Source organism: Larus michahellis, chromosome 5 (assembly GCF_964199755.1).
Source record: "Larus michahellis chromosome 5, bLarMic1.1, whole genome shotgun sequence".
NCBI lineage: Eukaryota > Metazoa > Chordata > Aves > Charadriiformes > Laridae > Larus > Larus michahellis.
Genome location: NC_133900.1, coordinates 48,348,056 through 48,371,617, shown reverse-complemented (window position 1 = coordinate 48,371,617; position 23,562 = coordinate 48,348,056). Strand labels below are relative to the sequence as shown.

At 46.4% G+C, this 23,562-nt stretch overlaps 1 protein-coding gene across 5 annotated transcripts in view; it reads right to left on the bottom strand.

Moving 5' to 3' along the window:
• Positions 1 to 23,562, bottom strand: part of SLC4A11 (solute carrier family 4 member 11) — a 141,330-nt gene that overhangs the window by 86,932 nt on the left and 30,836 nt on the right. The window contains exon 1 of one of the 5 annotated variants that reach the window (XM_074587205.1): positions 7,915 to 8,145. The exons of 2 other annotated variants lie outside the window; for them this stretch is intronic. In XM_074587205.1, the coding sequence (XP_074443306.1) occupies positions 7,915 to 7,975 (61 nt within the window). In that variant the 5' untranslated portion in view covers positions 7,976 to 8,145. Of the gene's footprint in view, positions 1 to 1,020; positions 1,098 to 3,467; positions 3,814 to 7,914; positions 8,146 to 23,562 lie in introns of those variants that run through there. 2 more of the 5 variants (XM_074587201.1, XM_074587204.1) reach the window with 2 other exon arrangements.

The following is a 23,562-nucleotide window of genomic DNA, read 5'->3' as shown; positions in this document are numbered from 1 at the left end:
ACAGGAGACCAGCTCAAACTTACACCCAAACCCAGAAGTTAGCTCAAACCCGAGCGCTATACTGGAAACATGGAAAGACACAGAAGTAGAGCAGTGAACCCAGCCACCTGATCACCAAACACCTTTTAAGTTGTGGTTCCAGGCAAGACACTGAAAGTCTCCCCTTGCCATTAAAAGTGAAAACAGCCTAAAGGATACCCAAATGGCAGCCCAGCTGCCCTCTGCAGCCATTGCCCTCCCCACAGAAACAGGTATTTCAAATCACAACAGGCTTGGGAGGATAACACAAGTCACTCCATAGAGTTTTTATGTCTAGGAGACACGAAGCAGCAGCAGTAACACTACCACCACAGCGGGTGGGGGGACAGCCAGCAGCACCAGATCTGATTTTGCTGTCCATCGTCAACCCAAAATAAAAATGCCCTGGTCCAGTGGTGAAATAATTGCAGACTGACAATCCATGATAGAGTGTTATTCATTGGGACATTGTTTATGGTTCGTCTACATGGCTTCCATGACTACAGCAACAGGGATGATGTTTGCTAGCATTTTAAACAGATTACATATATGCATTTTGTTTTCACTCAGCACTGTACTTTCCCCACGTGAAACATCAGTATGTAAAGCCTTGCAGACAGGCTGTTAGGATGTTTTAGCATTAATTAGAGAAAAACCAGAACAGGTAAGATCCCTTGTGCTCATCCCCCCATGCATATTTTGAAACTAAATTCAAACCCTGAAATACAGCACTCTGGTTAATGTAAACTGAATTCAAAAAGGTATTCTCCATCCTTAAACACAGCAGCACAGAGACATCCGGCACAGGCAATAGATATCATCACTAAGCAGCAAAGCCCATTGAAAATACATCAAGTACTGTCTTACTTTAGCGAATTAAATAATTAAAGAGCTAGCAGAAATGGTTTTCTAGATTTCCTGTCCAAATGCATCACCCAGCAACAGTAGTGCTTCAGTTTTGGTTTGGGTTTTTTTTTTTTTTTCTTCAAGAACACAACTTACCTGCACTACTTCTTTAATAGAGATGCTGTTCAAACAGCCTCCGCTCCCTTCCTGGCTGCTCCCCCTGAGTCACCACACTTGTTCCCAAATGCCACTTGCTCAGGTGGCCGAGGCGGCAATGGCTCGTGCGTTTTCAATGGCTCCAATATTAATCCATCCAGAGCATCTTTCTCCCTCACTTCCAATTGGCGAGTGGCAAATGGGTGGAGTGAGAGCGTGACCCATTAGCTCCCAGATGGGCACCTCCAACCCAGCTCTCCCAACCGGAGCAGCAATGCCGATGCCGGCGAGCCGCTAACTTCATGCCTACAAAGCACCACTCCGCATGCCACCGCAGCCCCAGCCAAGGCTGGGCTTTGGGTTTTCTCCTCCAGCCACCCAGATCCTGCTGCTTCTTGAGCTATTTGCCTCTGGTAGCAAGGAGGAAAAATAGAATAATTAAAGTGACCCTGCGCTTCGGAGCCGGCAGTTTTTGCTGGATGCTGTACAGAGAAAGCTTGTGTGCCTCCTTAAAAAAAAAAAAAAAAAGCTTTGTGGCAGCCAGGCTCAACTGAAGTGAGAAGATACTGTACCTTACAGATAGAAGTACAGGGAAAACAAGAGGATGTGAAGATGCAGGAAGAAGAGAGAGAGGGAAGAAAACCTGCTGCTGAGAGGCAGATATAGCGAATTTCTTAAAGACATAGCTGCTGCACTCAGCGAGCATGCTGCCTGCCGATTGCAGAGCTGGGCTCCAATGTTTTTTTTCCATGCTACCCAGCATGACAGTTCAGCTGCATGGGCAGCAGCAGTGCCAGGGTTAACACATGCATTCAGTGAGGAGCCGGCGTAAGGGAGTGAGAAACAGGGCAGTAAGTCTGCACTATAACAGCAAGTTGCAGAAAATAAAGCTGAAGAGACCTCACCTCATCCAAAGAGACTTATATCTAAGCCCGGGGCTCGAATATGCAGTCCCTAAAAAGCTTTGGAAGGAAGATGCCACATCCTCCCCCTCCTCCACCTTATTCTACTGCTTCACTTTCCTTACAATTCAAGATTTTCATAACAATAAGCCAAGTCTCCCCCAGCTGGATATTTAAAGCCCAGAGGAACGGTCTATGCTGGCCAAAAGGAAAAAAAAAAAAAAGAAAAAAGGAAAAAACCTAACTCCCCAAAGCAACATCAAGTCAGCCTTAGAAAAGGCAGAACCCTAAAAAATAAAAGGCAGAAATAAACAGCGAGTTATCCAAATGCTGGCAAGACTGGGTCACTCCCCTACAGTAACTCTGACAATTACTGTGTCTTAAGTAAAAATTTCCCAGGGATCATATTTACCAGGTGGCAGCAAACGTTTCCCGGTGCAAAGCAAGATGAGGCAGGGCACGGCTCGGGAAGAGGCATCACTTTTAGCCGAGGGATTCAGTCAGAGCCACATACCCCCGTTTTCAGTCTCTGCTACAGACTTGTTTCCGCTGCATGAAACCACAGGCAATGCATGTTTTTAAACACCTCCTACGCATTTTCTCTGCCGAGACTGCTCATCCAGTCTCCTCCATATATTTTTTTTTTTGCATGCCACCTGACGAGCTTTTCCAGGTAAGGCGCATCATATTCAGACTGTTAATAAGATGTAAAGGAAGTGTATCATAAAGTACGCAAGGGTGAAAGAGACCCCTGGAGGTCTCTACCCCCACTCCTTGCTCCAGGCAGGGCCACCTTCAAAACTACATCAGGCTGCTCAGGACCTCATCTCATCAAGCTTGATATCTTCTCCAAAACAAGTTTTATAGTCAAGACTCCTGTCCTTGGGATCAGCACAAACAGCAGGGCTCAGATCTTAAAACAGCAGCATTTACAGAGTTTCTCCACATAGATTCTTTGCAGTAAAGCAACATGTAAAATTCTGAACCAAGCTGATACTCTTAAGGTATTTACTTGTAGTGAGACAAATCTACAATAGAGGATCTTAATACCTTCCCCTATACCCACACTTGATACCTTTAACAGCAGTTTAAAGGACAGAGTTGACAGCATCACAACCCTAAAGGTGGAACAAGCCCGCCTAGCCTCCAGCAGGTATTTCAGGTTTCAAACACTGACGGATTCATTTCAGCAAGTGAACAAGCTTATGAAACAAAAGACTGGCTAAGATCAGCTTCTATTTTTATTTTTTTCCATGCTGAGGTTGTTTATCAGCTCTCCCTGGCCAGCCTGCCCAGGCACGAGGGTGTAGCAGGGACAGGAGCTACTCCTTGGTGGAGATGACAGCGGCCAAGCGAGCACCACCAGGAACGGTCCAAGAGGAGAGCGCATCAACACAACCGCACCAACGCATCCACCAAGCCCTATCTCTGTTGCCTCCCTCCTTGCCCACCGTCTCCAAAGCCCCTCCAAATCTCAGTGGGCTTCTCTGCTACCCCATACCATCCCGCTCCAGTCCCTGACCCTTTCCATCCCCGGTCACGCACCGTCCACCGGCCCAGTCCACCTCTGCGTCACCAAACGTTGCGGCCACGGGGCCAAATCTTGTGAAGAGCCAGCGCTTGCCCCGAACTGGCCATAGGGCGAGCGGAGAAAGGTGAGCCGGGGGTAGCAAAAAGAAGCCGGCTCCATTAGGACGGAGAAGATAGGAGAGCCAGGTACGAAGCAAACCGCGTCTCCCTTCACCTCCTTCAGCGGGTACTGTTGGGACATGCAGTCTCAGAGCCTTCTCCCCGAGAAGTTCCTTTTTGGAGAGGAATTAGTGCAAAAAGAAAGCCGCTCAAGCAGCCCCGCTGCTGCTGTCACAGCCCAGCAGAGCACACTGGAAAGGCTGCGTCTCCAGCCTGTATTTAAACGCCCCTCTCAGAAAGCAGAGATGCAGCACAGGAAGAGACAAATTCCAGCTCTGCGTCGGGCTGATAAGCCAGGTTTATAATATTCAAAAAGTATTGGCATTACTACAATTCCACACCCCCCTCCCCCACGAATATCTTGTGCAGTTGCTTGTTGTGCACAATAAGCAAAAAAAAAAAAGGCAGCCCAATCCCTAAAAAAAAAATATAAAAATCAGCCTGTTCCGGTGGGAACAGCCAACACGTTGAATAAAACAAACACACGCGTGTTAAACCCTAGGGACGCAATTAGCCTCGGAGCAGGGGGAAGAGGCATTTAACTCCTGGAGAAGGAGATGGCAACGGGAGAGAGGAAAAGGAGAATAAACCTGATGCCCAACACTCTGCCCCATGGGGTGCTTTTTTGCTCAGGGAGCACGCTCAAGTGCCAGCTCCCACCGCTGCAGGGTGCCAGCACCTGCCCCAACACCAAAAGGGGAGGAAGGCCACCCATTCCTCAGCTCCAAGACTGCCCCCTGCTAATTTTTCCACTCCTTATCTGCCCCCATGAGTGGGTAGCACCCAGCAATAATTCACTCAACCACCATTGCCATTCAAAACCCACCCGCAGCATCTTGAGACAAAGGCTGCGCAGCTCCAGGCACTGACCAGCTGAGATCTTCTCTCCACCAGCTTCAAATCTGGGTCCCATCCTCCCCCCGCCAGAGCCCACATTACCACTAATCTCCATCCATCCCACTATGGTATGGCTGCAGGGATGCCCTTGGGGCAGCCACAACCCCAGAGGCCCTTCTGCTGCCATTTGCATCAGGTCCTTCAAACCTAGAGAGCAAAAGAGCACCCACTGGCGAAAAAAAGTTCCTGCCCAACACTAGTATAAAAGCAGTGTTACCCACTTAGCTTATATCAGATTTTCATGCTTTTCTCCCCATATTCTTGCAGTTTCTCAGCAAGGCATTTATGAGGAACAGAACTGGACTCTACTCCCTCCATACCCAAATCACAGCTCCCACTGGTCCATCAGAGCTTGCAGACCCTTCTTAACAGAGTAAGTAACAAAGTTAGATTGAAGCCTTTTGTACTGCCTTTTTTTTTTTTTAAATTGCAAGTCAGAGCCAGGGATGAATTTAGAAAGGGGGAATAGGAAAAACCCACGGAGTTATAAACGACAGCTAAGTGCTTTGATATCAAAGCCAGCACTGACAGATGCAGAAGCCTGCAGTGCTCTGCTCTGGGCCAGCATGTCACCATGCTCTGCAGAAAGGCTTTATAGGGAGGCTTATACTAGGTCATATTTAGAAAGTTATATTGCATTAAAAAAAAAAAAAGTTTTTCAGTTTCACCAGGTCCCAGCACAAACTCCCAAAGGAGCTGCTCTGGAGACTTCATTATCACAAAACACTGCTCAAAACCTCAAGGAATTGCCTCAGCATTCCCAGTTTTTAACCTCGCTGTGCTGCATCCTTCTCAGTATAGACTCCTTAACCCCCTTTTGTCAGCACCATGTCGTGTCTCAGCTGCTGCTAGCAGCAAAGGTAGCTCGGATTTAACATATGCTGGATATTTGCTGGTGTGCTTGGCAGTAATTTACATATTTAGAGGGTAGATGACAGTTTCATGATGATGAGTCATTAAAGTGTCCCAGGGAGTTGTTTACTCCCAGATAAATCCCACATAAAGAAACGGGACTTTTCTAGAAATGGTTTTGCATTAGGAATATGAAACTCAGTACCACCCGAGCTAGGGCAATAGGAAGCTTTTGGATAGCAATCACTGTGGCTTCCCAGAGACACCTAAATCACAGCACAGCATTAGAATTACTCACTGAAAAAAAGAACAGCTTTCCCCCCAGGTAACATGATTTAGCACCTGTCTTCGGGCATAAAGTATGTATGCGGTGCATCACTGCAGTTCTGCAAGGACAAGGTTTGGGTTTTAGTCTTATACAGGCAAATAAAACAGCTCCAGGCTAAGTCCAATAACTCTGGACTAAAATCCAACTTTGCACCTAACCTCAAGTGCCCTTCTGCAAAGAAATATCAAGCATTTTGCTGACACTTTTTTTTTTTAAGACAATACAGAAAGCTTCCACTTTGGATCCTTTTGCTTTTAAACCCAAGACATTTTTGTTTTCACATTGACTCAACATAAAAATAAAGTTTGCTTTAACAACTGTTTACAGCCCTAAATGATTTACTACAGCTTTACTAGAAGTCAAGGCACCACGAGTTTACATACAGATGTCTCATGACACTGGGGGAGTCAAGCGAGCGCTCCATTTAAAAGCCCAACTCGTATTTCTAGCTGCGTTCATTTAAACAAGCTGAAGCATTCAAACTGCCAAGGAACAACACGAGAGCCGGAGAGGAACTTCCTCTGCGGTACATAATTCTTACAGAGTGGCAACTGTATAAAAGCCACAGATATTTCATAAGAGGAGGACTCTGGCTGAGATGGATTAGCCAACGCGCCTTGATTATAGCAGGGAAACGGCGGCGCGCGGCTCACAGGGGCCGCAGCAATGACTGAGGTCGCAGTGTAGACAGGACTGAAGTGTTGCATCACTGTTTCCCTTCCAGCCTCCAAAAAAATATCCAGCCACAAAACCAACTCCAACAGCAACGCAGGTGAGAAGGCTGAAATACCGCTGGATTTATCCAGCACTGGGTCAAACAGTTTATCCCACACTTCAGCTACAGCTTTTGAGGGATGGTAACTCTGCAGAGAATGCACAAAGCTATGTCCACACCTAGGGAAAACCCACATGAGAAGCCCTGCAAACCGGCACATTGGGGGAATAAATTATACGTTCCCAGTAGAGGTTGTTCACATGCACGTTGCTGATGGACAGACAGTCCACACCACGAGGTCTCAAGAGGAAGAATGACAGTCCTAGATGTGAAAAACAGCAGCACAGAAGCAAACTTTGAGGTACAACATCAGATCTGAAACAAACTTTTTCATTAAACTGGGAAGAGGTGGAAAAAAACAAAAAAAACAATAAAACCAACACACAGATGCACAATCCTCCCGGAGAAGAGATCCTCAGGAGCAGTTTGAGGACCAGCCTCCCGCTCGCTGCTTTACAGGCAGCAAAGCTGTTGTGCCACCTACAGTTGCTTTTACTCCAGAACAAACTTTCCTACGCGAACCCAAGTCCCTGTCATTTAATTCAGTGTCAAACCAGCACTAACGCAGCCATGCTGATTAAGGAAGTGCTTCCTTTGGTAAGGGGGGGGGGAGGCACTTCAGAAAATAACTTTTAAAGTCTAGCGTAAATCACAAAGTGCGTTTAAAACCACTCTCTCCCTACCTTTCAAAAAAAAAAAAAAAACAAAAACAAAAAAACCAAACCACCATCGCTAGTGTTTTTGCTAATGCACACGACCGCCCAAGCCCTTTACACTAGTTCAGCTTGAACCATGTAGTTTCGCCTTTTTTTTTTTCTCTCTCTTTTTATTGCGGCTTTTACACCACTACCAACATGAAGTCAGGCGGCCGCATCCGCACGCAAAGCGCCGGAGCGGGGCTCAGCCCCACACCGCGCCCGCCTCCCCCGCTGAGGTATAAACAAGTACCAGAAAAGGGGAAAAGCCGGGGGGGGGTGGGGGGGAAGAAACCACCTCCAGAATAAGAAGCCCCGACGTTCACGTCCCTCCTCTATCTCCTGGTACTTGTCTCATGCCGCATCTGCGCTCCCTGGTCTGGGACATCCCGCTGCTGCCCAAGGAGAGCCCAGATTCGGGGGGTGTCACCACCTCCCCGCTGACAGCAACAGGCTCCTGAACAAAAAAAAACCTTTGAGCAACGATGCAAATGGAAGATTTCCCCGATTTCTGCTCTCCCCCCACCCCCGGCACCTTTCCAAGAAGGCAAAGCAGGATACATTCCCCATCCCCTCTCCAGACCGCCCTCCCCATCTCATCCCATCCCCTGCCCCGACCCCTCCCCGCTGCTGCAAAAGGCAAGTGAAGGGGCTGAAGGAGGGGGGAGGGACACCCCACAAGCTGCCGGCGGAACTCATCGCACTTGTGTCCCGTCCCCCCCCGACGCCGGGGCTCCTGCCGGCTTCGCCTCTCACCGCATGGCTGGAGGTGGAACACCCGTCTCGCTGCCATGGCTGCCGCGGGTTTGCCTCTCATCCCGTCTTCATCTTGACACTTTTCGGGCTTTCTTGTGGTTTCGAGGCGGGGGGGGGGGTGTTTATATTTTTTTTCCCCACACACCAGAGGGGAGAAAAAAAAAAAAAGAGCCAGCGAAGCCAAAAATAATAACAGAGAAAGTGTCGGTGCGGAGCGCGGGACGGGAGGGGAAGGGACGGAGCGGTGTCACACCCCTGCCCGGGTCCTAGCGCCGCCCGCCCCGCGGCCCCTGCCCATCGCGCCCGGCCCGGCCCAGGCCAGGCCCTCCGGGCACTGCCCTGGCTGCGCTCGAAGGGCAAGAGGTAACGTCTGCGCCCCACCGTCACCACCTCCTGTACTGAGTCTCATTACTCCAGTTATAAAAAAAATAATAAATCCACCACCAAAAAAACACCACCACACAACCCACAACCAGTTTTCACTTTTCTAAGGCGGCAAGGCTAACACCAGAAGTGTTAGCAGGCGAGATGCTGGCAGTAACTTCAGACCTGGGGGAAGAAAAGCACCAAGCTGATAAAAAACTCACTTCTTCCATAAAGCATGCTGATGTACACCACAGAGCCCCATTGTCCATACCCGTGTTCTCTGCCACTTCAAAACTTCCTCTGAAATAACCTGGTGCAGGCACATTCAAGTCAAAAGCAGCCATCTGGGATTCACAATGAACCCCTGGGGTACAGCACAGTGATATACCCCCAATTTCTTTTCAAAACCAAGCAGCAACAACAATAACATTTTTAAAAACAGGTGCAGAGTGATGCTCTCCAACCTGTAGACTTTGCCTTAAGAAAACATTGGCACATTTCTTAAAGTTCTGCAAACTTTGCTGCTTTTTTTTTTTGTGAGCTTTTCCCAGCCACTGCTACCGTGTTTGCTCACAACCTAAGCAAGCCTTTGTGGTTTTTTTTTTGCCTCCCTGCTCAAATCACTCTCCCCAAGGAGGCAGGTGCCAACACTAGAAGCACCGAACACAAAACAGTTGGAGAAGCGGTGAATGAAGCTTAGGGATCCTCAGCTGAAATAAAAGCAAGGTAGCAATTAGAGGCTGGCAAGAGGACATTTGCATTGCCTCCAGTTAGTACACAGTATCATATTAGGATCAATACTGCCATAAAGGCTGGACTCCGTCTGTTGTGTTTCTCCATTTCCCAATCTTTCCTTCCTCCAGAAGGGTTCCTGAGCTGATGTAGCTGCAGCAAGCAATTTGGGAAATTTGGAAGTTAGGGGTGAAGGGGGTTTAAAGAAATCTTAGAGACATCTTGGTTTTTGATTGTTACAGATCTTGGTCTAAAGGCAACATATCCAGAGTGAGCCTTCCCCATCCTCTCAGTGAATCACATCCAGAAAAAAAACAAAACCAAAAAAATACCTAGGAAAACATTTGACACCATTTCAGCTGAAGGTGGGAATCCCCCGCCAAGATTTGAAGGCCTAAGCTACTGTATAGATCCAGAAAATATTGGAGAAGAGAGCATTCATGCTTATTTAGCACCTAGATTAATTTCAAGGAATCAACTAATTTTCTAGTTTCAAATGTTAAGTGCCATCTCCTTCAAGAGAAAACCATTCCCATCAAAACAATCACAGAAGAGTGAGGAGATCGGGTTTTAATCTAGTTACGTTGGTTTGAAAGATGTATACATTGCAGAAGTTAATAGTTGTTTTAATGGTTTAAACGGTACACATTTAATACATTTAACTCGTTGCACAAGCTGAACACATGGCATCCAGTTACATCAGGTGATTGGGAGCCCAGTCTCCCAAACTGTAATCTTGCTAGCTCATCCTGGAAGATGATGACCAGGAAGGAGAGGACTATGGGATTACATGCAAGAGCACACAAGGAGGTATTTGCAGGTCTGTATTTCATAAAAGTCTCCTGCAGGGGTTTGTACAATTCCTCCAAGACTTACATCCTATGGGCCCACAGCTAACAGTGGAAAACTGGCATCCATACTAGTTTCCTTTTATACCCCAGACCATATTTCCCTGTGACGAACACTTATTACAGCAGTAGGTGTCCCTTGCTAGAAATATTATCCCCATCACCAGTATAGCTTTCTGGAAGGTATCAGCTCATCTGATATGATGCCAGGCACCAGAGAAGATATCAGATAGTGCCAGACAGAAGATATCTGGTCTATCCCAGCATCTCCAGAGCTGCTTTTTGCAGTGGAGACCGGATGTTTCCACTGGTCCAGCTAAGCACAGTCACCCAGAGGGACCTGGATCCAAGGATCAGGAGTTACACCCTACACTGAGCCCTTCAGCTTCTGAGAAGCCTCACCTGAGTATCCCCCTCCAGCAAGTAACAAGCTTTATGCACAAAGACAACCTCCCTTCAAGGCAGATGTTCATCATCCTCTCTTAGCAAGTTATTTCTTCTTGACTGTCTGATTGGTATTAAGTAGCTCTTTGTACCTAGGCTGGTTTGGGGCTAGGATCCAGCAGGAAGTGGATTTTTGCTTGCCTTCACAGCCAGATCATACAGGACCTGATTGCCTGGTCCAGCAGGATCAGCCATGTAGCAGAGCAGAAGATATATTTGGGTTTCCTCCAAGCCAGGGAGGAATACCAGGTGTATTTGGTTTTTAGCAGGACGCTTTTGCCAAGACAATGATTTTTCTGGTGGGCTAGCACCAGAGACTGCAGGAGTTTGGAGCCCAGAAAGAAACACTAGGTGGACCCAAGCTTTGCAGAGAAACTCTTATCCAATACACATGGCATGAAGGAAGTGCTGGGATTCCCACGGCTGTGACACAGCCAAGACTTTAAACCAAAGCAAAGAAGTTGTTTATGGGATCCAAAAAAAAAAAAAAGTACGTACCACCATACCTGCAGCCAGAGTTGTTTTATTCTGTTTTAATTGTGCCCTGAAGCCCTTAAATCCCTTCCTGCCTCCTGCTGCTTTGACTGCAGCTCAAGCGAAGTGTCACTTTGCCTCCCCAATGGGCTCCTGTCGCACCGGGCTGTCAGCTGCAGGGGCCACCCCCGCCTGCAGGACAGTGCAATAAGTGCTGCAGCACGGCAGAGGGAGCACAGTGTCCTGCTGGGAACCCCCCTCCGATCGCGGGACCTGGGGGGGAACCACCAGATAACAGCTCCTTTTCGAGTTCTTGTCATTTGGAAGGGGTTTAAGTGTTTGTCCCACCACCGTTTGCCTCAATGGCCTTTGGTCTCAGCCCTGAATTCCCACAGGTCTCAACCACAGCACTACGGGATGGATCCCGTTTCAGGACCAACGTTGGAAGTTGCTCAGGCACAGCGGGCTGCAGAGACCCAGACCAGCTCAGGGCAGCAGATTTGTTAAGGAAATTCAGTGTCAGAGGCCAAGGTAACTAGTGACCTTGCCATTTGAGTAGTTGCAGCCTGCAGATTGAGACATTGGGGCGAGTTTAGCAACTATCACTTTTTTGGGTGCCAGCCCACAGCAAAGGCACAAGTATTAGGCAGAACTGTGTCAGTACCTCCAGATACAAGGGAGCACATCTCAAGTTACCCTTTAAGAGTTGCCCCCCGCCCCAGAAACTCATTCAAATAGGAGAGAGAAGACCACAGAAAGAGTCACAAAACAACTCCAAGAAAAGGCTCAACAGTCCCTTTAGCACAAGGGGGATCAGGGAAGTTGAAGGGGCAGCAGCACAAGGAGCTGACCCAAAAATCTGATGATTTAAGGCAGAGACAACACTCTGCTGCTTCTCCTTGCTTATGTTCACCACTAAGGGAAGAGCCTGTCACTGACAAAGGCAGAAATTAGTTATATTTGATTAAGAGAACATATTTTGATTGATAAATACTCATTCTGTTGTCTCCCTCCTGTAGATTAATTTTTTTCCTATAGCTTCCCACAGCTCCTCAAGCTCTGCTGTCTCTCTCCTACAGATACTGGGAGCTGTGCAGGGCCAGCAAGGACCAGGGCTGGTGCTCAGACCGAGGGCTGCTGGCAAGGTCAGACTCCTTTAGATGCAGATTGCACCCAGATGGTGATTTCCTCCTGGCACTGGTAGGAGTTGGGGAAGGCAGCCAGTCTCTCCCACATGCTCTGCCAGAGCTAGAGGCAGAAACTCCCTGGCAAAAGTCACAGCAGCATGCAGGTTTTATTAGGCCAGGAGCGTGCAAGCCAACTTGCATTACCACCAACTTGAACAGGGAGACGCAAACAGGACTGAGCGCTCAAACATGGTGACTGTGTTAGCCGCACAGTCCTTGTCCTAAACACAGACCCCTCCCCTTACCCCAAAAGGGTGATTCATTTTTCTCAGGACAAAGATGCTGTCCCCTTCAGGAGGTATTTAAGGGTCCCTTGCAAGCACGTTGGGAGGTGATTCTGCCCCTCTACTCTGCTCTGGAGTCCTCAACACAGGAAGGACATGGACCTGTTGGAACAGGTCCAGAGGAGGGCCACAAAGATGATCAGAGGGCTGGAGCACCTCTGCTATGAGGACAGGCAGAGAGAGTTGGGGTTGTTCAGCCTGGAGAAGAGAAGGCTCCAGAGAGACCTTGTAGCGGCCTTCCAGTACCTACAGGGGGCCTACAGGAAGGAGGGGAGGGACTCTTTATCAGGGAATGTTATGATAGAACATGGGGTAACGGCCTCAAACTGAAAAAGGGTAGATTTAGATTGGATATAAGGAAGAAATTACTTACTGTGAGGGTGGCGAGGCAGTAGAACAGGTTGCCCAGGGAAGTTGTTGATGCCCCATCCCTGGAAGTGTTGAAGGCCAGGCTGGATGGGGCTTTGAGCAACCTGATCTAGTGGGAGGTGTCCCTGCCTATGGCAGGGGGGTTGGAACTAGATGATCTTCAAGGTCCCTTCCAACCCAACCATTCCGTGATTCTGTAAGGGGAGCAACTGTCGCCCAACCATTGACTTCTTGTAAAGGAGCTGAGTGCCACAGGAATAAACTGCAGTGTGGAGAGGAGCTGACTGCAAAGTCCCTGCTCCAGCCCTCCCTGAGGAGCACGCATTTGGGGCAGGGAATAACATCAGGAATAAGCCTTTTCCTCTTTGAAGGAGTTTTGCAATATGTCTCACTTCGACAGGAGCAGCAGAAATAAGGACTCCCTAACAAAACCTGGACATCCGGACTAGAAGGTTTTGTAAGTGTGAAGATCCCACCTGCCAGCAGAGCAGGAGCAGCATGGCTGCACACCAGGAGTACTAAGCCGTGGTTCACGTGATGGGCACCAGTGCTGCCTGAGCTTTAGTCTCCTGACTGCATCGGTTAGCAGGGACTGAGTGAACCCTGTTCTCCTTGTCTGGGGCCTTAAGGGCCAAAACATTAACTAGAGACTACTTCGCCATCCCTAGAAGCTGCCTAGACCACAGGGTGAGAAAGCCATACCCTTGCTGGGCATCCAGGGATGCTCAGGCCTTCCCCTCAGTAGGGACATTAATAGAGTTGCTCCTCATCCAGCCATCTATTTTCACAAACAACGCTTAAGATAAGGCAATCCGAGACTGGTCAAACTCATACCTTACTAGAAAGACGGGGTCACAACACACTTAAGCAAGACTTGGTCCAACTCAGGTCCAAACTAGCTGGGCTTATCTTGGAAAGAAGGAGAGCAAGGGGGACATTTTGTGGTCTGCTAAAACATTTAGTTAGCAGAAGATTTGTCTGGAGACCTCTGCAAGCTGCGACCAGCAAGCTGCAAGTTTGGCGTGGACTTTTGACCACTGAAAGCTTCCATTAGACAGTGCAGCTCCCTGTACTCCACTTGGCTGACTGATTAAAGCATCTTGTGCAGTACAGCACGTGCAGTACAGCAGGGCCTCCCAGGCTCCCTGCAAGATAGATGTGGAAAGCAGAAGAGAGATTCCCTCAGGGAAGTGCCATCACAAAGCCTGATCTAAATCTAATCAGGACCTTGGAGTCCTACAACACACCAAACTTTGCCTCAAGCCTTTCCATCGCCTGTAGGAAAGGAGAGGTGCATCACACCCGAACAGGTTAGGAGAGCTGAAGAGGGCAAAGGGAGATGATGTAAAGAGAGCAGCAATAACATGTGGACCTCATTGCTCTTACAGCTATGGTCTGCCCTCAGGCTCCTGAGTGTTCTTCCACCTGCAGGCAAGATTTGAATCAGAGTTTGAAAGAACATTGCTTATGGTTATTTTGGTACAAAGGAAAGAGTTACTTCTAAGGAGTGTGGGATTTGAAATCCATCTCCTCACCAGCAGGCTTAAGCTCTAGCCTGCCACTTTAACACCCGAGTGTCAGTTTACCTTTCTGTAGCAATTAAACAGAGAACATCTCCATGGAGCTCCGAGCACATCTCCATTTCATGGCTCATTAACAATAGGACACAGCACCTCTGCCTGTATCACTGCTTCCTGAACCCTAGCAGTCAACCAAGGACCAGAGGGCCCCGGCTCCATCTCCATCCTGCCAGCATGTGCCTAAGAACCAGCACATCTCATCATTATGGGACACAGTATATACTGGTACAGCAATATTGCCAAGACCCAGTCATGCCACTGAAGTCGCCTAAGAGGTGACATTCAGCAAGAGATGGTTTTCCGTTGCTCTGGATTCTACATGAGTAAGAACATAGGAAAAGCCTACCCTTAAATGATGTTACAACTATACAAAGAGTCTTGGCTAGCCTAATGAGTAGGTCTCGGGCAGAGATAAACACAATAAATTTGCACAGAGCCACAGCTGAATAGCTGACTTCAGCCTTAGTTTAGCCTCAGAGCATTAAGAGATTGTTGATTCCAGTAGAGAACACACTTGCCAGCCTTTTTTGTGCAAGAGCACAATTTAAAGAAAGAAAAAAAACCTCAGTAACCAGTCCAGCCACTGGCAACCCCAGCCTCTCCTCTGCAGTTAGCAGCGACTCAAACAATGTGAATATTTTCACTGCTGCTGGAGGCAACGTGCTGATGATAAGGAGTTTAGCATGGCATTTATTTAGTTATTTTCAGAACACTAATGGATTTAGAAATAAATGACAGTCCTTACCCAAGACTCAGCTGAACATGTTATGAAGCTCAGAGAACAGACTAGAGCAGCAGATCCAGATGATGTCATGTAATAGAGCAATAAAGAATTACACAACTGAGGGCAGTAGATAAAAAACAGGAACACTCAGCAACATCTAAAGATGTAATAAGGAATAACCTTAAACCTTAGCTATGCACGCTTGCAAAGCCCCTTGCCTAACACATCTAGTCAGATCACAAGACATCCACGGACGTAAATATTTACCCGAAACCTTCATGACCAAGAAGAGGAGGGCACCAGGCACCAGCACAGTTTCGTACCAAGCAAAAATCCATGACGAGCAGTGGTGATGAAAACAAGCCTAACTAAGAGCAACATTTTCCAGGCAAAGAGGGGTTTTTGAATGGGACTCAGCAGCAGGTTCATGAGGACTCGCAGCACAGAGAAGCAACTGTGCTGAGGTCAGGAGCAACTGTAACAGTTTCCAGACAAGCTAAAAACCCCACTTTTAATACAAAAAGGGATCATGTGCTGGGATGCGGTTGTGAAGATTCTTCACACTTTGGGATGATGACTTTCATCTCACTGAGCAGATACAATTGCTGGCAGCAAGAACACAAGGACGGAAAAAAGCCGCTCGAGTTCCACAACAAGCTTCAAAGCCCAATAGTGTTTTACTCGCTTCTAAAACAGATTCACAGTTTGCTATGCTTGTTTAACTTAATTTGAGTTGCATGAAAAGCCTCTCGCTTTTCTCTCCTTGAAGTGCCACCTTCCCCTAGTGATGGGACAGTAGGGTACAAGTAGCAGGGATGCTCTGGTTTTCCAAGTTAAGTGATTACAAATTGACACCTCTGGATTTGACACTGCAGACTGGGATCAGAGCTGGATATTTGGTAAAAGGATGCAGCAGAAGAGGCGTTTCAAGAAATGTGTTAAATTTAAGTAGCCAGCAAAGACTTTGAATGTGAGAAATGCTGCTATCCTCTGTGTATTCACCAAAACCAGAGGGTCTCCATGTACCCATGGGTTATCACATCTGCTCAGCTTTGAGAGCCCGTCACCTCAAAGCAACATCAGTTTTAAGGAGACACCTGCCTTCTGAAATGAGTAAAGTGACATTAAAGGTAATGCAACAGCACAACCAAATAGTGGAACAACACTTTGGGGCTCAGCTCATCTGTTAGGAGGGGAATGTGGATGCCGGCACCTGGTCCACAGATACAGAAGTTTATGGTGAGCTGAAGGCTCCACCAGCAATAAATGATAAACTGGCTCCACCAGTTCCATGGTAGAACTAAGGTTAGAAATAGAACCTCAGATTAAGCCAAGCTAATTGACAAGTTCAATCTCACCTCTGGAACAGGCCAGTTCATGTCTTCACCACCCCACCATTAGCACAAACACAACTTCCAGGCTGCAACATGGAAGCAACAAGGGGATCTGTTTTCCGAAGTGTTAAGTAAAAGTCCGTAGTAGTTACTGATGCACCTCAATAGAACAGGTAGAATGAAGCCCTTTTAACATCTGTTTCAGGTTGGTTGGGGGCACTAAGGGACAGGTATAGGGCTGTCTAGCTTGCAGTGCCCTACGCCAACTAGGGAAATAGAGGGACACTCTTTGGTCACTTACAGGACAGATCTAAGGAGGTGTTAGCCACCTTCACTGCCTTCCTTGGTAAGACATGCTCTAACACAGAGCAGCCAGGCAGCATTTACGTCCTTAAAAAAGACACAAACACAAAATCACTGCAGTTTTAAAGTTATAAAAGATTTCCATCCTATTTCAGCCCCACAGATACGGGATAGAAATTCTCCCATTTACAACTGCGCCTTTTAGAGCTAATCGGAGCATGAAAGCAGTAGCCCGATATGCATATACTGAAGCACAGACCATTAAAATAGCGTTCCCATTAGTCAAAAACTTAGTCGGCTTCTTGATGATCAGCGGTGTGATAGACTGCAGGAGCCACTGCCTGAAGATGCAGCCACAGTTCTGCCTCATTTTCACACCCAGGTAGACAATGTGGTTGCAGAGAGGGACCGTCACCTTGTGTGGTTTAGGATGCTGGTACACAGACCTCACTGTCACTCCAGCATAAGCACTAGTAGCACCTCTCAACAGCAAATTCAAGATTTTGTAATCCAACTCCCAGACAAGGAGAAAGAGTTACTCTCCCTACTGCCAGATTAAACAAACCCAAGCTCTTTTGATGTTAAAAGCCCAGCTGACTCAAACATGCAAGCTATTAGATAGCACTTGCTCTTTAAAACTAGTTTCAACCAGTAGCATTCTCACCACCTAGAGAACTGGATAAATAAAGCCCTAGATGCCATTATGAAGCAGCTCCATACCTGTATAATTATACATTTTTGCATTAAATACCATAGACTATTAATGCCATCAAGGACTTACCTACTCACTCTGTGAATAGTGACAAAGTATAAGGCCAAGCCAAAAAGAGTCTGAAAGCATTACAAATAGGCATCTTTCTTGTTCAAGCACACACTTGCATTTCTCTTCTGTTGGTTAGTACATGTTGTCATGCTGTGAAGCTGTATCTTAAGCATAGGTGGAGTTAGCTCAAGTCTCAGGGCCTTCCTTCTTGACCTTGCATTTCAGCCCACCATTCCACTAAGCTATCTGTGGCCTGTGTTGAACCAGCCAGTTTTCATTCAAGGGCTTTCCTAAGCATTAAGCAATACTCTTCTTTCCAGCAAGGCCAAGCTCGCTTTCAGAGGAGGCCTTCTGCAGGAGCTCAGAGGGTCTACAAACAGATCTACCTAGCTGAGGCTGGGCCGTATCCATCTTCACCTTCCCCACCAACCACCACACCTCACTGGTTGGTCTTTTTTCCTCATTCTAACACCAGCCACGCACCTCCATTATCCATAGGAGGGAAGAAAGAATAAACAGTGGGACAAGAGATTCTTGAGACAGAACAGAATATTTTCAGTAGGATGGGACCTACAACAATCATTTAAGTCCAACTGTGAGATGATTAAGCCTGTTTTCTGCAACCCTTTGTCATAGGGAGAAACTGTTTCACAGTGACCTGAAGGCTTTGAACTTTCTTTTCAGTGTTTGCAAGGCCGAAAGGGAAACTCTTAAGCATTGGGTACCCCAGTAGCAATCTTGAAATCACCTGCCAGCCTAAGGGTTCAAGGAGAAACCGTTCTATGAAAACTTCTTGGTAGACTGCAAGATTTTGCCATGTTTTACAGCTCCTCTTTTGTGGCTTTTGTTTTTCCCATTCATATACATAATCAAGCAGCTTAGCATTAACAGTCAGTGTTTTAATAATTCGTCTCCATTGCTTGGCATGGAGCATCAGGCAGGTAGGTTTATAGCCTGCAGTTGGAATCACTCACTCCAATATTGTTGGCAGAGCTAAACAGGATCCTGAGAGCAAACAATAAAACGATTACGGTTTCTCAGAAAACTGATCTGCGAGGAAAGCAATTGCGGACAAGCTTTGAAACAGAGGAACTGGAAAGGAACAGAACAAAACTGAGCAAGGTAATTTTGGCTCACTAGCAGGAAAGTTTTCAACTATTAAGCAAGTTAGACTGTAGCCTAGTCATCCTCTCCCAGGAGAGTATTATTCCTGCACAAACTGGAAAAAACTAAAAGATATGGCATAGGAAGCAAAGGGTTTTTTGGTGTTTGGTTGAGTTGTTTTTTTAATATCAGAGAGCTGGAAGAAAAGCAGGTGGTTCTTATCTCTGAATTCAGTGTCTTACCATCAGCCCAGTGCCAGAAGAACATAAAATTACTTCATTGTCACAGGAAAGATCCCTACGTGTAAAGGGATGTAAGATGTTCAATATAAGATTCATTTCTGAAACCTTGCAACTGCACACAACTATACAACCACGTTTAGATGCACAGACACCTCAAGACACCTGCAAACTCTTTGGTAAGATTTTCTTACCTAGGCAAGAGTTCATAACCCATCCAGAGAGTTTCAACACATACAGATGTTAATGGGCACACTCAGCCTCAGTGCGCAACACCAAACCCACAAAGTGTCCAGTCAAGCTAGAAGGTTTCAACCTGATGTCTCAATTTTTATTTTTTTTTTTTTTTAGATAGCCCATCCATACTCCCCTTATGGTTGCAGAACTATATGAAATGTCTTGAAGCACTGTTAGTGGGGCTCTTACTCCAAAAGTGAGCAGAAGCAAGTTTTATACACCAAACTGCCAGAAAACAGCCCTTATTTGCCAGTTTGAAAGCTGCATTCAGAAGTGTTCACCATGACAGACTTGTGTATGCCAAGCTGCAGATCCTGTTCTGCAGACAGCTGCAATTACAACACCTACCCGCTGTACTTCACTTCTATATTTTTTTGGGTGTCCTAGCTGAAGATAAGTAGTAGACTTCAAAGAGCCACCTACAGAAGCACTGGCACACTATCATCCATCGAGATGGTTTCCTCTTGCAGACAGAGAGGTTCCTGGCTAGGAATCCTGAGAAAGTTGGTAAAGAGACTGAAATTAAAGCAGAGAGTAACTTGACAGTAATTTCCTTCTCTGGGGAGCTTCCACATGCCCTGCCCTTTTTACCTGCCTTCCAGTGAGCAAGAAGGTCCTGAAGTCCTAGGATGTGGCAAGTGAGTACACCCAAATACAGAGTAAAGCATGTCAGGAGCACAACTCCTTCATCACAACACTATGTCCTCTTTTCTTTTTTTTGGGGTGATCTAAGTCCACAAGAGTTCAACCAGTTTGAAGTATCCACAAGGACGGGCTTGTAGAAGGAAAGTCAGTGTCATTTCTAATTTCTCAACAACAGAACAAACAAAACTAGGGTTTCACTTAAAGATGACATGTTCCTTGCACTGGTTTAGCACCCACTACAGAACAACCATTTGGCTTCTAAATGAAGCCAAATACTCTTCGTAGTCTAAGATTTTTTTCACCAGGTAGGGAGGAAAACACCTGAGAAAAATCACGCATCTCAAGTCTTCTGAAACCCTCTGGCATCTGAGAAACTCCAACAGACTGATGGGAAGAGAGGCAGTGAGATTCAGCTTATCAGACTGGCCTGCAATTGCTGTTCCCACAAGAGATTTTTTTTTTTTTGACACCCTGGTAAGCAACACAGCAGTTGGATTTTAGGAACATTTTAGTTCAGAGCTAGAAACAACTCCTCTTTTACAGCATTTTCTTTCCCCAAGATCAATGTCAGTCTCAGATCATTTTGTCTCTGAACTGAGACCTGCTGGGAACCAGAGAAGTAGCTAGAATTGGGGTCACAGAGTTGACATTATTAAACCAACTGATGCACGGTGCTGCTGAGTAGATGATATCCTTAAGCGATCAATTTTACCGTAACTCCATACTGTTCTAAGCTTTAGGGAAGGAGAGATGCAATGATGCCTTTCCCGGTGCAACCCTCCCACACAGGAGCAAGAGGTTGACTTTCCACCCCCTTCCATGTACCCAATATGCTGATCCACAAAAGATACCTTGTCAAAGATTCCTACAGGTATATTTGCCTTTGTACACAAACATGCCAAGCACTCATGTTGTACATTAAGGAGCTAGCAATGCTCTTAACTAAAACAATACTAAACCATTTAAATAAGAGGTTGCATTACACCTACTTCACCTCCTTGGCCATGCAGCTGTTTCAAGGGGGTTGTTCATCTCCCTCCACCCAGGTCACGGTTGACATTAACTTTATTCCTTCAGATCTTTCTCTCACTTTCAGACTAAGCTACCAACAGGCTGCACTGCTGTCAGCTGGCAAAAACAGAGGGGAACAAATCAAGGCAGCATTTGAAGAGAGCAAGTCGGGCAGGCTGCTGCTCTCACGCAGTTCTGTTTTCAGCCTGGAGACACAAAGCAGATACCCATGGTGCATTTGAATAGAGGGCTAGCATGCCATTACAAGTATTTTATGGACTATATACTGAGAACACCACAGCAGTTAACTGCTGGCCATCTTCTGTCAGCACATGCTGCAGGACTCTCCTCTAGGTTAGTCAGGATATTTTGATGATTGATACCTGAACTACCACAGTCAAAATACTTTACTGTACTCTGAAGCAATGCTATGTGGATTACTAAGTACTGAGAGCCAGTCGTGACCGTATTTGTTGAGTAATACAATCTCCCCAGGCCTTTTGTCACGTCCTCAGGATATGGGCATTCAGTGCCCAACAGACTGGGATAAAGATATCCATCTTGGTCCACACTGGTAAATTAAGTGCTCTTGTTAGTTTTAGCAAGAAATCATCACTAGATATTTGACCTGAGCTTGCTACCCAGCTTTGTGTATCTTCATCGTGAGAAACCTTCCACCAGGCAGCCTGCCTAGACATCACATCTCTGGCTTCAGTCCCTCAGAAGCAAACTGGAGAAGCAATTTGTGTCCTCACCAGAGACAGGCTGAATCTGTCTCAATACCAAAACCAATCGGGTTTTCAAGCTCTACCCTAAGCAATGTAAATGAGATCCGGCAGCCTTAGTTTAAAGCCTTACCCCTTATTGCCCAAGGTACATGCTCAGAACTATTTAGCACAATTTGCAGTTTATTTCAGTCTATATCAAACTTATCACCTGGATCTGGTGTGGGTTGAGTCACTGGACTACTTTCAACCTCACTCATGAAAGAGGTTGAAATCACTCACTAGCGGTGTCCCAATCCCAGAAAGCATACTGAAGTGCTGAGAGCACCATCCTAGCCAGATTCAAGGTTGTTATCTGACTTTCTGAAACATTAAGGTGTTCACCTGGTACATTTCCTCTATAGGAAGGGTTATGATCATCATCAACAACCAATGGAAACTATGAGGAAAGAGTTTAGCAAGTCCTATGAAAAACATAAGGAAGACCTTAGTAAGAACCGAGGAATAGAACAGGATGGAGACAGCTAAAGACACAGCCCATCTCCTTACCACATCCACACACAGAGTGAGTGTTTCTGGCCACTCTTTTACACAAACACCCCACTAAGGTTTTGGTCCTTCAGAAAAAAAGCTAAGGCCTGGAGCACTGTTGCTATCAGTACATTAGCTTTGAACATAGTAGGAATTGCTGGTGATAGGTATGGTGCAAAGCAAGAGCATCTCAAGAGCTTAAGAACAGCTCCTTCCACTGATCAACAAAACCTGCTTCCAGCCTAGTGTCATAGACTAGATAATAGCTATCAATGAATACATAGACAAGAGCTTTAGCACTAACCCAGACTATAGGGAGGCCTCCTAGGGCATTCTCCAACAAGTCTGGAAACCAAGGACTTTCAGAGTTAGAGGTGGGTCTCCATGCTCCATAAACTGCAGCACGTGTCCCTTCCACAGAAGGGCTCACTCATTCTGAGGTCATCTGCATTTCAGCATCTCTAAAATTCTGCAGCAAGGAGCTCCACAGCTTCGCATGCTGCCGCAAGAACAGTTTCCTTTTGCTAGATTTTTAAGTAAAAACCCTTGCATTATGTGCCTTCATTTCCTATCTTTGTCTGCACTCTTCAGCCTCTTTCCTTATGACCTTTTCCAGGTTGGAGATAATCTAACTTTCTGTTATTTCTTGTACAGAAGCTATTCTTGACCTTGGCCCTCACTGTTGCCTTTCTGACTCTCCAGTGATGCCTAGGGCTGCTGGAGGGGCAGCACAGGCACCTCTACAGTTTGGAACACTGCATTTTACATGAAGACAAGCCAGATTTCGAGGAACAAGGGGAGCAAAGACATGAGGACACCTCTCCTTGCCTACCAGAGGTCAGTGCTTTTCCTCCATCATTATCTGGGTAAGCCAGAAACTTCTCACTGCAATTCCAGTAAGCGAGAGGCCTTAAAATCAAAGGAAGCTCAGATTATACAGTCTCATTCTGATCTTCAGCAACACAAATATAATTAGTGGTGGCCTGGAGGAATACAACTTTGACAGACTATTTTAGGTAGGTTAAGAAAATTTGGCTCAGTAACACAAGTTTATGCTCTGTTTCCCTCCAAATTATGCCCCAGTGATGACACTGGAGCAGTTTAATGAAAATAGAGTTGATTAACAGTGCAAAAGAGAACCCTCCACAGAGCCAGAGTTGAGAGTTAAATAATTGTCCAGTTATCCTAAGAGAACACATGCTACTAACATAAAAGATTTCCAGAATTCTAGTCCTTAGTGAAGCAGTAGCACCTCTGCTCCAAAGCGAGGTCATTTGCACAGTGATTTCAGCCATCTGGAAGAGGTTTTTTTGGAAGGCACAAAGCATAGCAGCCCAGAAGAACAGAACAGGGAGCTCTGGGGGAAAGCAACTGAGATGCTTTGAAGCATCCATCCTGCAGGTAAAAGCTTCTCTAATAGGGAGAGCTACACAGACATATTCTCAATCAAGCCTCCCTGAGAATAGACTGAGTAGGGGTGGACCAGGAGAGGAGAAGCAACAAGTTTTCCCACACTATACAATTCTTACACTTTACAGCAGGGACTTACATATGCTCTGCACAAAGACAGTGCCCTCAGGGTAGTATTCCTATTGCCAGACCATTGTGCTGCTGCAAGATGGACACAGGAGTTCCCACAGAGTGGCTGGGGACACCACATCTAAGATGACCAGGTAGCCCTTAATATCCAGGAGACCCCAAGGCTGCCAAAAGCTCCTATTAACACCATTACAATCATAGAATCATAA